This window comes from Vulpes lagopus, chromosome 4, assembly GCF_018345385.1.
Source record: "Vulpes lagopus strain Blue_001 chromosome 4, ASM1834538v1, whole genome shotgun sequence".
NCBI classification, from domain to species: domain Eukaryota; kingdom Metazoa; phylum Chordata; class Mammalia; order Carnivora; family Canidae; genus Vulpes; species Vulpes lagopus.
This window is the reverse complement of record NC_054827.1, coordinates 98,032,113-98,044,474: the sequence shown is the minus strand read 5'-3', so window position 1 is coordinate 98,044,474 and position 12,362 is coordinate 98,032,113. Positions and strand designations below refer to the sequence as shown.

The 12,362-nt window shown below is 38.7% G+C and overlaps 1 protein-coding gene across 1 annotated transcript in view; it reads right to left on the bottom strand.

Annotated features, from left to right (window-relative positions):
- Nucleotides 1-12,362, bottom strand: part of TRPM1 (transient receptor potential cation channel subfamily M member 1) — a 101,095-nt gene that overhangs the window by 35,638 nt on the left and 53,095 nt on the right. The window contains exons 19-21 of the mRNA XM_041751111.1: nt 11,591-11,620; nt 7,475-7,767; nt 4,555-4,783 (exon numbers count right to left, since the gene is read on the bottom strand). Coding sequence (XP_041607045.1) covers nt 4,555-4,783; nt 7,475-7,767; nt 11,591-11,620 — 552 coding nt within the window. The remainder of the gene's footprint in view (nt 1-4,554; nt 4,784-7,474; nt 7,768-11,590; nt 11,621-12,362) is intronic.

The following is a 12,362-nucleotide window of genomic DNA, read 5'->3' as shown; positions in this document are numbered from 1 at the left end:
CTATGGAGCACTTGAAATGTGGCTGGTCTAAATTGGGATGTGCACTTGTAAGTGCAAAGTACCCAACAGATTTCAAAGACTTAGTACAAAAACAGAATATTAACTATCTCATTAATGATTTTTTCAATTGATATGTCAAAACGATAATACTTTGTATTTGTATGTACTGATTTAAATAAATATTAAAAATATTTCAACTGTTTCTTTTTACAATATACTTTTATTTTTAAATTTATTATATTTTTAATTTTTAAAAAAGATTTATTTATTTATTTATTTATTCATGAGAGACACAGAAAGAGAGAGGCAGAGACACAGGCAGAGGGAGAAGCAGGCTCCTCCACGGAGCCCGATGGGGGATTCGATCCCGGATCCTGGGATCGTACCCTGAGCCGAAGGCAGACACTGAACCACTGAGCCACCCAAGTGTCCCTATTATATTTTTAATTTTAATTATGGTATAGTTAACATATACTCTTACTATTTTCAGGTGTACGACATAGTGACTCAACACTTCCCTACATTCCTCAGTGCTCATCATGATAAGTATACTCTCTAATTACAATGTATTTTAACAAAGCTTTTTATAACCATTAAAAGTTTTAATTTTTGTAACTAGAAAGTTTGAAATGACAGGTGGCTTGCATTTTATTTCTATTGTAAAGTGCTGTGGCAGGCACTATGATTTAATCTTGCCCTTTAAAATTCTGGTATTTTTAAAAAAGATTTTATTTATTTATTCATGAGAGACACACACAGAGAGGCAGAGACACCAGCAGAGGGAGAAGCAGGCTCCATGTGGGGAGCCCCATGTGGAACTTGATCCCAGGACCCTGGGATCATCATCTGAGCCAAAGGCAGAGCTCAACCACTAAGCCACCCAGGTGCCCCCAAATTCTGGTATGTTTTTATTTTTATTTTTTTTCTGGTATGTTTTTAAATTGTTTTTTGGTATGCATGTTTTCTGGATGGTTATCTGAAGAGCTCGAGGATTTGGACCCGTAGAGTTGATTATGGAGTGGATTTGGGGGATTACATGACTTTTATACTATTCAAGGTGTTCCTTTGTCCACTTGGTGGCTGGATGCAGAGTCCTGACCAGACCCAGGTTCAAGCTCCTTGCTGAGACTGTAGACAGTATGTTCCTTCATCAGGAAGGGCGTGGTGATGTTTGCAGCCACTGATGCTCATTAGATTTGTTAACTCACTGGGTGTTGAGAGTTGGTGATGTTCTAACTCATTTATTTTTCATCTCTTAGTTGGAATAAATCTATGAACACTCTCACATTTCCCTTCATCTTCTCAGTGGTTACTCATGGTTGAGTTCCTGTAGAAAATGCAGGATGAATGCTTGATTCTTATTTAACTATCTTCCAGATAATGAATTGGTTTCTTATTATCCACTGAAGATATTAAAATATCATTATAAACTCATGGATTTAAACATGTATAATATATTTCCATCTATTGCTGTTAGTAATATTACTAAAAGTCAAATTGTCCCATCTTTGGCCAGTGGAAACTTCTGGTCTTCTGGTTCTTACCCTACTGGTCTTTGATAGCTTCTTTGCCTTCTGGTGTGTCAAGATGTTCTAGGCTTATCTTGTACATTTCTTGCTGGATCTGGAAAGGACCACATCACTTAGAAATTCTGGCTCCAGTTAGTGGGAAATGATATTGGAGATGCTTATGGCTTTTAGGTAGGTCATTGTATCTAGGCTTTTCATGGGTCAGTGAAGGAATGAGTTCATATTGATGCTTCCAATAAGTGCTACAGGCTTTCTACTCTGACCTTTCTAGACTATAGCTGTGTTTCCTTTTGTTTCACACCGAGTCCTAGTTCTCAAGGACTGATCTGATTATAGAATTAAAATATCCCTTGTTGCTCAGTTGCTTTAACTTTATAGTTTTAGAATAACACTGTTAATACTACTACTATCAATCATGATTGCTGAAAACATTTCCTTTTTTTTTTTTTTTTTTTTTTTTGCATAGGTGCTCTGATTCTCTCTTCCCTTTTAAAATGGTTATATTATATCTACATTATTAGAACACATAGCCATTACATACTATGGTCTCTCCGTCTTAACCCTTCCCTAGTTTCAGCACTGTAAGTAAATATCTGAGGCTTTTCATTAGTCCTTATACTGATGTCTCTCTGGTTATTTTGGTTCTTGGAAGGTCATTCTCTAATAGTCTTCAGAAAGGGCTCCTAGGAACAATATTTCCTGGGGTCTTGCCTGTTGGTAAGAACTTTTGTGTACCCTTTATATTTAACAATCACTTTTGTTGGATATAAAATCCTGACTTGTCATTTTCCTTCTGGGAGTATCTTTATATGACACACCCTATTTTTTTTTTCCTGACACAAATGATTGCTGTTGAAAGTCTGATGGTAATTTTCTTTCCCTTATAAGTCACTTTTGTTGTTGTTGCATCTTGCCTGGATGTCCAGAGAGCTTTTTGTTTTTAACTAAAATCCAATAATTTAAAAATATGTGTTAAAAAAAATATGTGTTGATGTTGGTTGTTCCAGTTTGATATACTCAGATTTGGAATGTGTTTTTTAAATATATAATTTCAAATCATTTATCTTCAAGAGAAATCTTTGACTTATATTTTGACATAGTAACTTTGAACTATTTCTGATTTTATTTTTTTAAATATTTTGTTTATTTTTTCATGAGAGACACACAGAGAGAGGCAGAGACATAGGCCGAGGGAGAAGCAGGCACCCTGCAAGGGGCCTGATGTGGGACTTGATCCCAGGAGGCCGGGATCATACCCTGAGCTGAAGGCAGATGCTCAACCACTGAGCCACCCAGGCATCCTACTATTTCTGATTTTAGTTCTTAATGATAACTTCACATTTTGAACAACCTGAGTGATATCTTATACTGCTATTTCTTTGTTAATGTAAGTATGACCTATTGACATCCTATGATTTTAGACAAGATTTGACCTTTTCATCCTATTCCTCTGTTCCACCTTTAATAGCAACATGAATATTTTCAGTTCCCAAAAAGTTGCCTTTGTAACTTTACATCATAAGCTGAAATCTTTATCTTTTGTGTCAACAACATTTGATAGTCTCAATTTCCCACTTTATAATATGGGATATTATCCTTCTTACTGCCCTCCCTTCTGCCTTCCACCACCCAATTTTTCCCTGCTGTGCCTTTGCTTTTGAGTTTTCATACTTGGTGGCATTTGAATTGTTTAGGAATCCTATTTGAGTCTTCAGTGCTTTGTCTATGGGCCTACTCTAAAAGCTGAAAACCAAGAACAAGCATTTCCACTTTTATTAATATATAAATATTGTGTATTGCATGGCCATATAGCAATTTTAATATAGAATTCTGGCAGCACTAAAGGATCATGTTCTTGGAATCAGAGGTCAAATGGTATTTTTTACACTCTATCAGCCATTCAGAATCATTCCAAATTTTAATTTTAATCATAACTGAAACTTAACTATTGTGTATATTTTTGTTTTTCCTGAGATTGGATTCCCCTTCTACATTCTCTTGAAGGATTTTCTTATTAGGAAATTGTTCTTGTTTTCTTCCTTAACCTATATCTCTGATACTTGTAGCTTCTTAGTACCTCCATCTATTGGAGTCATTTCTGTTCTTCTTGAGCACTTTCTTCTTGGATCTCAATGACTCCTTATACCCATTTAATCTGACTGACTTAATCCTGCTGCTCATTTTTCATACAGGAATAAAGCATAACCTTCATACTTTTTAAGACATGGACTGCCTTCTATTTGACAGAACAGAACCACACTACACAGTATAACATACAATGTCTTTTCTTTATACTCATGGCTATCTCATGAGATTGGCATAATATTGCCATTAGGGACTGGGTTATCTAAAGATAACCTAATAGTTGGGGCACTTGTGTGGCTCAGTTGGTTAGATGTCCAACTCCTGATCTCAGCTCAGATCTTGCTCTCAGCGTTATGAGTTCAAGCCCTGCACTGGGATCCGTGCTGGGTGTAGAGCCAACTTAAAAGAAAAAAAAAAGGTAACCTAATCATTAATGGTAAACAGCAGAGCTAGGATTTGATCACAATACACTTTTCTACCCACTACATCCTTTGCAAACCCTTTCATAACTTTATATTCTCTTGGAAATCCTATGTAGTGAAAACATTGCCAATTAAAATAACATCACATAACTTTAGAGTTGTAAGGGGATCTGTAGAAACAGAGTTCAGATGCCTGCTTCAATGGCAGGTAGATGGCCTGTCCAGGGGTTTGAGGTTAGTTAAGGTGGACTCCAAGCTCTGTAAGCCAGGAATTGTGATTAGGTTGGGCATTAAACCACTTGGGTTCAGATCCTGGACCCATGCTTTACCACGCTTTACTAGGTAAGTTACTTAATATTGAAATGTCAGGTTTTCATCTCAAAGACAAACATCTGCCTGGTGGGGTTGTTCTGAGGAATAAATGAAATAATCCCCAGGAAGTGCCCAGCTAAGCAGGGTGCAGCGTTAAGAGCTCACAGGTGTCACTTGTTACTGATATAACCACAAGTCATACGTACTTTTAGGCCGGGGTTTTTCCTCATTCTCAGCCTTCCCATCCACATGTCAGTCAGCAGCATCTGGCTGCAGGTGTGAGCGATGAAGTCCCGGTGCTTGGCGGCCACCGCCAGCTTGAGGCATGTGGAGTTGCTCCAATTCTTCAGCTCATAAGTCAGCAGTTTCATGGCAATCTGCTCATCATGCTTATAGGACTGATCTAACAACTCCACGGCAAGCTGGCCAAAGTCTCTGGAGGGAAAGATATGAGATCAGAACTGAAGCTGCAATGTCACATGCTCTTTGTTAGAGAGACATGTTGACAGGGACATCATGGAGCCACAGGACACAGAATGCTTGATTTCCAATCCTCTGCAGTGAGGAAGCTCATGGGGTATGTTGCCAGAGTGGAATGGCTTGGGACCAGGACTCTGTGCTTGGTCATATTGGGCTACTGACTGTTCTTGCTGCAAATGGAGCTTTTTTTTTTTTTAATTTTAAAAATTAAAAAAAGATTTTATTTATTTATTCATGAGAGACACACACACACAGAGGCAGAGGCATAGGCAGAGGGAGAAGCAGGCTCCGCACAGGGAGCCTGATGCGGGACTTGATGACTTGATTCCTGGACCCTGGGACAAACACATGACCTGAGCCAAAGACAGACACTCAACCACTGACCCACCCAAGTGCCCCTCAAATGGAGTTCATATTGGACCCCACATCTGCCCCTCAGGCCCCAGGGACACAAAGATGAGAAGACAATTTCTTTCCCTTGAGTATTCATGGAACAGGGATACAGACAGAAAGGACAGCAAAGCCTCTGTGGCAATGGAAGTCAGAATAGTGACTACCCTTTGTGGAGGGTACAGATGGACATTGAAAGGGGACACCGGGAAGGCTGGCAGGTCTGAGTAAGTTCCTGTTTCTTGTTCTAGGTGCTAGTCATATACTGGTATGTGAACACATACATTTGTATGTATGCCTTCTCAGCATGTGTGCAATATTTCAATGACATGCTGGTTACAAGAGAATTCAACACTGTCAATGCTATGAAAGAGACAGGTTCTAGCTGTCATGGGGCATAGAGCAGTGAAGTTCTAGTCATTGGAGGTGGAGGATGGGAAAGTAATGTGAGCCAAGTTGGGGGAGGAGAGGATGACATAAGTTGAATTGTAGACATAATATTTTTTTTTAAATATTTTTAAAAATACTTGAGAGAGATTAAGTCAGAGAGAGAGAGAGAACACAGAGGAAGAAACCGACTTCCTGCTGAGCAGAGAGCCCAGTGCAGGGCTTGATCCCAGGACCCTGAGATGGTGACCTGAACTGAAGGCAGACATTTAATCAACTGAGGCACCCAGTTGCCCCTGTAAACATAAAATTTATTCCATATTCTACATGACCCTCATTCAAATATTCAATAACAGTCATAAACATGCTCTGTACCTTCAACATTTTCATGGAATGTGGTTAAGATAAAGTCCCATGGTGATCACCCTTCATGTTTTTGTTTCATTTTTTGTAAAGTTTTAGTCCAATGATGAACTGAAGGATATAGAAGGGAGGAATGGCATTCTCTGTTCTCTCAAGAGGAATGCTTTCAGGCCTCAGGTCCTATAGGCTGTGCGGTGACGTAGCACCATGATAATCTTCCAAGAAGCAGAAGGATATTGCTGAGCAACCCACTGAATTGGGAGAATACTTCCTTATTTTTTTAGATAGCCTCGAATTCCTGATGTTTAGAAATCAGCTAGTGACTTTGGAAATCATTGAGTCCAAAATAAGAGCAGTGTGTCTCAGAAAACGAAGATGTTAGATGTTGGCAGAGTTGATTGTACAGGCCTCAAGTTTATGGGCATATAAAGTTGTATTGGGACTTCTGGGTTTGAGTTCTGCATGTAAGGGGCTTGGAAGTGACCACTTGTCCTAACAGTAAGTGAAAGGTTGGACAAACTGAAAAATTGATAACTCTTCTAAATTCATCAGAGAATTGAGGTAACAGGGCCAACTTATCCCAAAATTGCAGAGACAGACAGGTGGATACAGAGACTCATGACTTACTAGAGCACAAACCTCTAGAACCAGAGCAGAGGGGGTAGGAAAACCCAAACTATAATTGATAAATTGTTGGAGGCTCTGTGAGCACACATCTGAGACTTAATAACTCCAGGGGGGCCCAGTCTTAGGGAAGTGTGCTCACACTTTTGTGAGTTTTACCACCAAGAGCTCCACAAGTTCCCATAGAGAAGATGAGAGAAAAATCTCCTCATGTGTCAACACAAGGAGGAGAAAAGGAAGCATCCTGAAATATGTCAGAGTACTCTGATCTTCTTAACAAGAGGTGAAACTAGTTAGCCACAGCTTAACTTACTGGGGAGTTATCAGAGCCTAACTGGCCCCTCTAGCTGTCCTGTCCCAGCTAAACGGGAGGAAAATGGAGGAGCACTTGGGAAATTCATGTTCAGGGACACATTTATGAGAGTTGTTCTCTTTTGTGTATTTCTGTATGGAAATCCGTTTTACTGTCTTTGCATTAGAATTACGTTTCAATAGCTCAACGAGAGGGCAATAAAAACAATGACAGTATAGAAATGCCTCAGAGAGACAGGAGAAAAAATATTGACATAAAGGACAAAGTGATTTATGAACAAGCTTTAAACATAATTGTACTGGGAAGCCTGGGTGGCTCAGGTCATGATCCTTGGGTCCTGGGATAGAGTCCTGCATTGGGCTCTCTGTGAGGAACCTGCTTCTCCCTCTGCCTATGTCTCTGCCTCTCTCTCTCATGAATAAATAAATAACTCTTTTAAAAAAAAAGATTATTTAAAAAATAAACATAATTGTACTTAAGTGAGAAATACATTTGCCACCCTCCCCCAAAAGGGCAAGTACTCAGCACAGTAATTTCTCCTGGTTCTTAAGTTCCCTTGAGACACTAACTTTGAGTTGTTGTCCAAATCCTGGGAGATATCATCCACCAGCTCACTCTCGGAGGATTCATGGGCCATGGACTTGTAGAGCTTACAGGCCACCAGTGCTTTGGCCATGCTCTCCTCTCCTCGCTGCCAGAGGAAGACTGCCATTTTCTGGCGCTTCATCAACACAGCCCACACCATCAGCTCATGGAAGGGATACTGGAACCGACTCACAGCAGGGTCATCTACATCAATGTCAATCTCTTCCTCCTTTTTCTTCTTTTTCTTCTTCTTCCCTTTTGCTGGAGGCTCATCATCCTGAGGGGAGGCAAACACATTTTTCACGGTTCTGCCATAAGTGCACAACAAAGGATTTCATGACTACCAAAAAAAAAAAAAAAAAGGAAAACCCTTCATCAGCAGTAATAAAGAGATTTTGTAAATATATCTGCAGTTCCCACTCAGTATATTGATTCTTGTGAATAGAAGCACATGTTTATTATAATAAGTAAACCATCTAAACCCAAATGGATGGAAATAGCATACTACTGTTTGATGAGTTTATACTCCTGGGTTGGCAGGTTTTTTTTCACAAGCCTTTAAAAACTGAGGGAATACAAATAACAAGTATACATGGGGATGTGGAGGAAAAGGCACCCTCATACACTGTTGGTGGAAATGCAAGCTGGTGCAGCCACTGTGGAAAACCGTATGGAGGTTCCTCAAAATATTAAAAATAGAACTACCCTATGATCCAGTAATTCCACTGCTGACCATTTACTCAAAGAAAACAAAAACAGTAATTTGAAAAGATACATATACCCCTATGTTTATTGCAGTATTATTTACAATAACTAAGATGTGAAAGCAACACGTGTCCATCGACAGATGAATGAAGATGTGGTATTTATACACAATGGAATATTACTCAGCCATAAGAAAGAATAAGATCTTGTCATTTGCAACAACATGGATGGATGTAGAGGATATTATGATAAGTAAAATAAGTTAGAAAGAGAAAGATACTACATGATTTTCACTTATGTGTGGAATCTAGAAAACAAAACAAATAAATAAGCTGACAAGCAAAAATCCCAGACTTACGTACAGAGAAAAAACTGGTGGCTGCCAGAGGGGAGGGTATGTAGGGATGGGTGAAATAAGTGAAGGGGATTCAGAGTACAGACTTCTAGTTATAAAATAAACAAGTCTTAGAGATGAAAACTACAGCATAGGGAATGTAGGCAATAATGTTGTAATAACGCTGTATGGTGACAGATGGTGATGACACTTGTCAGGGTGAGCATTGAGTAATGTATAGAATTGTTGAATCAGCCATACACCCGAAACTAATATAACATTGTATGTCAACTATACTTCAGTAATAAATATTTTAAAACCCTTGGAAGCCTGGGTGGCTCAGTGGTTGAGTGTCTGCCTTTGGCTCAGGGAATGATCCTGGGGTCCTGGGATTGAGTCCTGCATTGGGCTCCTCGCAAGGAGCCTGCTTCTTCATCTGCCTATGTCTCTGCCTCTCCCTATGTCTCCCATGAATAAATAAATAAAATAAAACCCTGAGGACATGCTGCAAAACTGAAACAAAGAATACACTAAAATACAAACAGCACCATGGGAGAGGCAGGTAAAGTTTATTTCCCCAGGGAAGTCTCCCAATATCAACACTCATTTGCCAGATATATGTGAACCAGAGATTAATAGGAAAATGTAGAAGGGGATAGAGAAAAATCTTGTAGGTTTCCTTATCAGTGTTTAAATGGAGCAAACATTCCTTTTTAAATGAGCTTTGTCCTTTCATGAGTGTGGTACAGAGGAAAAGCCAAAATTTCCATTTCTTAAAGGGATGATGAGCGATGGTTCTGAAAATAAAACAGCATCTGAAAGAAAGGTGGGGGGATCCCTGGGTGGCGCAGCGGTTTGGCGCCTGCCTTTGGCCCAGGGCGCGATCCTGGAGACCCGGGATCGAATCCCACATCCGGCTCCCAGTGCATGGAGCCTGCTTCTCCCTCTGCCTGTGTCTCTGCCTCTCTCTCTCTCTGTGACTGTCATAAATAAATAAAGATTAAAAGAAAAAAAATAAAAAAATAAAAAAAAATGAAAGAAAGGTGGGTCATGACTGCAAGGACTGGGAGTGCAACATGGAAGCAAAATGAAAAATATGTGGGGCTCAGATTATTGCAGACTAAGACTTCAATACTCAGTGGAATAATAGACATGGATATTTATTCTTTTGCAAACAGCTTTCCCATCAATATCTATACTTCTTCAATGACTCAGAGATTGTGAATTTCTTCCATTCCCTCAGATGAGGAAGTTGTGGCCCAAAGTCTGGATAACATGCGTACATTCCCACAGCTGGAGTGGCTGGGCAGGGGGTGGGGCTCTCTAATTCCTATCATGCATTATTCATGACTGAATTAATTGGTATAATCTCTTAGTGAGTCGTTGTAATATTTTTATTGAAACTGCCATACCTTGCCCTGGATTTAAGTGTTTTTGTTCTATTTTTCTAATTTGTCACAATAAAACTACAGTTATAGTAATTTAGGGAAGATTGTTCTATTTAGGTTAAAAATTGCCATATAGAAATTTTAAAATAAACATAGCTTTATTTTCAAGAACATACCAAATTAGCCCTGTGTCAGGCTCCATGTTGAATGTGGAATCTGCTTAAGACTCTCTCCTTCCCTTGCCCTTCCCCCACCTTTAAATATATATCTATATATTTAAAAATATATATACCAAAGTAAATATAAATCTACAAATGGCTATGAAATGTTATGAAACAGAAGCCCTTTAAGCCTACCTTTCTATAATATATAATATTATCAAAATATTAATTGCATGTAAATTATCTTAAAGTAGTTTTAAGATTGCTAGAGAGAGGATATAATAAGGAGGAGTTAATTTTCCGAAACCACTATCAACAAGAAAAAGAGAAACAACCCAATAAAATAACAAAAGATACGAACTGGACGTATAAAGAGAAATGGACACATCCACAATCACAGTAAGAGTCCCTGAATGCACCTCACTTAGAAATGAACTTGAAAAAATTCCTAAATATAGAAACAAATTAAATTACATAATTACCAAGTTTGATCTGACAGCTAAATGTAAGAAATATTCCCAACAAACCAAGAATACATGTTTATTTCTAGCATACATGGATCTTACCAAAACTCTACCAGGCATTATACTCCAAGTCCTTTGAGATTTTGTATCTCAAAAGATTCCAGATATCATGTAGTCTACATATCAAGGAATAAAACAACAACAAAGTCTGCATCTGGAAATACTTCAATGTACTTATGGATTTTAAATACTCTTGGGTTAGGGGCACCTGGGTGGCTCAGTCAGTTAAGTGTCTGCCTTCAGCTCAGGTCATGACCTCAGGGTCCTGGGATTGAGCCCTGCAGGAGCCAGCTGACTCCCTGTTCAGTGGGGAGTCTGCTTCTCCCTCTCCCTCTCCCTCTCCCTCTCCCTCTGCCTCTCCTCCCCTGGTTGTGTTCTACCTCACACATTAAAAAAAAAAAAAAACAAAAAAAACAAAAAACTTTAAATGCTCTTGGATTAGAGAGAAAATTATAAACACTTTAGAAATGAATGGCAATGAAGGTTCTACTTACCTAAATTCGTGAAATATCATGAAAACAATACTCAGAGAAAAATTTATACCTTTCATGCATTTATTGCAATAAAGGGAAGATTGAAAATGAGTCAGCCTCACAAAAGGAGTCAATAAAAACAATACAGTAACTATAGAAAGTATATGAAATGAATGAATAAAAATGAAGCAAGTATTATTAAGAACAAAAACAGGAAAAGGAAAGTTGCTTGATAAAGCAAAAATACCAATCAAATATGTAGGCCAGTTTGGTTAAGAAAAAAAGAAGATATAAAATTTTTTAAAAATCAGAAGGGCGCACAATTAAGATATTGAGGAATTTGAAACAGAATACAATATTAAGGTTTATAACAATGAATTTGAAAGTCTAGATTAAATAAATTGTTTTCTAGGAAAGTCTATATAACAAAAGTTGACTCTAAAACAGAAAGCCTGGCTGGACTCATAAAGTGATTATTGGTGAATATAAAATCAATGAAAACATATCTTACTTACTTCCATTCCTAGAAGTTTAAGAGCTTTAGGCTGCATAATAAAAGAGGATAAAAACATCGATTTAATCATATAACTAATGTTAGTGACAGTAACATCAGTAGTACATTAGTAGTGTTGTTAGTAGGGGACATAATCCTAGGTTAAAACGTACTTTATATCATTAACAATTAAGGGCAATACTCAAGGAAAGGAAATGCTTTAATATGGAAACTGCTTCTAGACAGCCAAAGTCAATTAAGGAGAAAGATGTGAATCAGATGGAATCCAATTTCAGATGGAATCAGAGAGGTTCTCTAACAGAAATGCAGACACAGAACTTATGGAGCTCTATGTGGGGGTCGAGAGGAGGGCTTCATGAAAGATCTGATATTTGAGTTGGGCTTGCAATATGCGTGGAATTTTGATCAGGGGAAAAACATGGCTAGTACAGTAGTACAGTTTGATTCTGGCAGAGGTTTCTGGTGTCCCATGACAGTGTGGAGCAGTTCTCAGGCTGACAGAGGGCCTTGGATGCTGTGATATAATGAGTTTGGCAGTGATTCCTCAGGTGGTGGGGAGCACTGGAAGTATTTGAGCAGGGAATGCACAGCCATGTTCCTTGGTTTGGAAGATGAAGGTAGCTACAGCAATAGGATGGATTGGAGAGGGCAGAGACAAGGGAGCCTAGGAGGAAGCCTATTTTGGACAAAGGACAGAGGGCAGATGTAATTGATGGGCTGAGAGTGTAAAGGCCCTGGGTGAAACATGGGCATCTCTAGGGGCTGTACAGCCT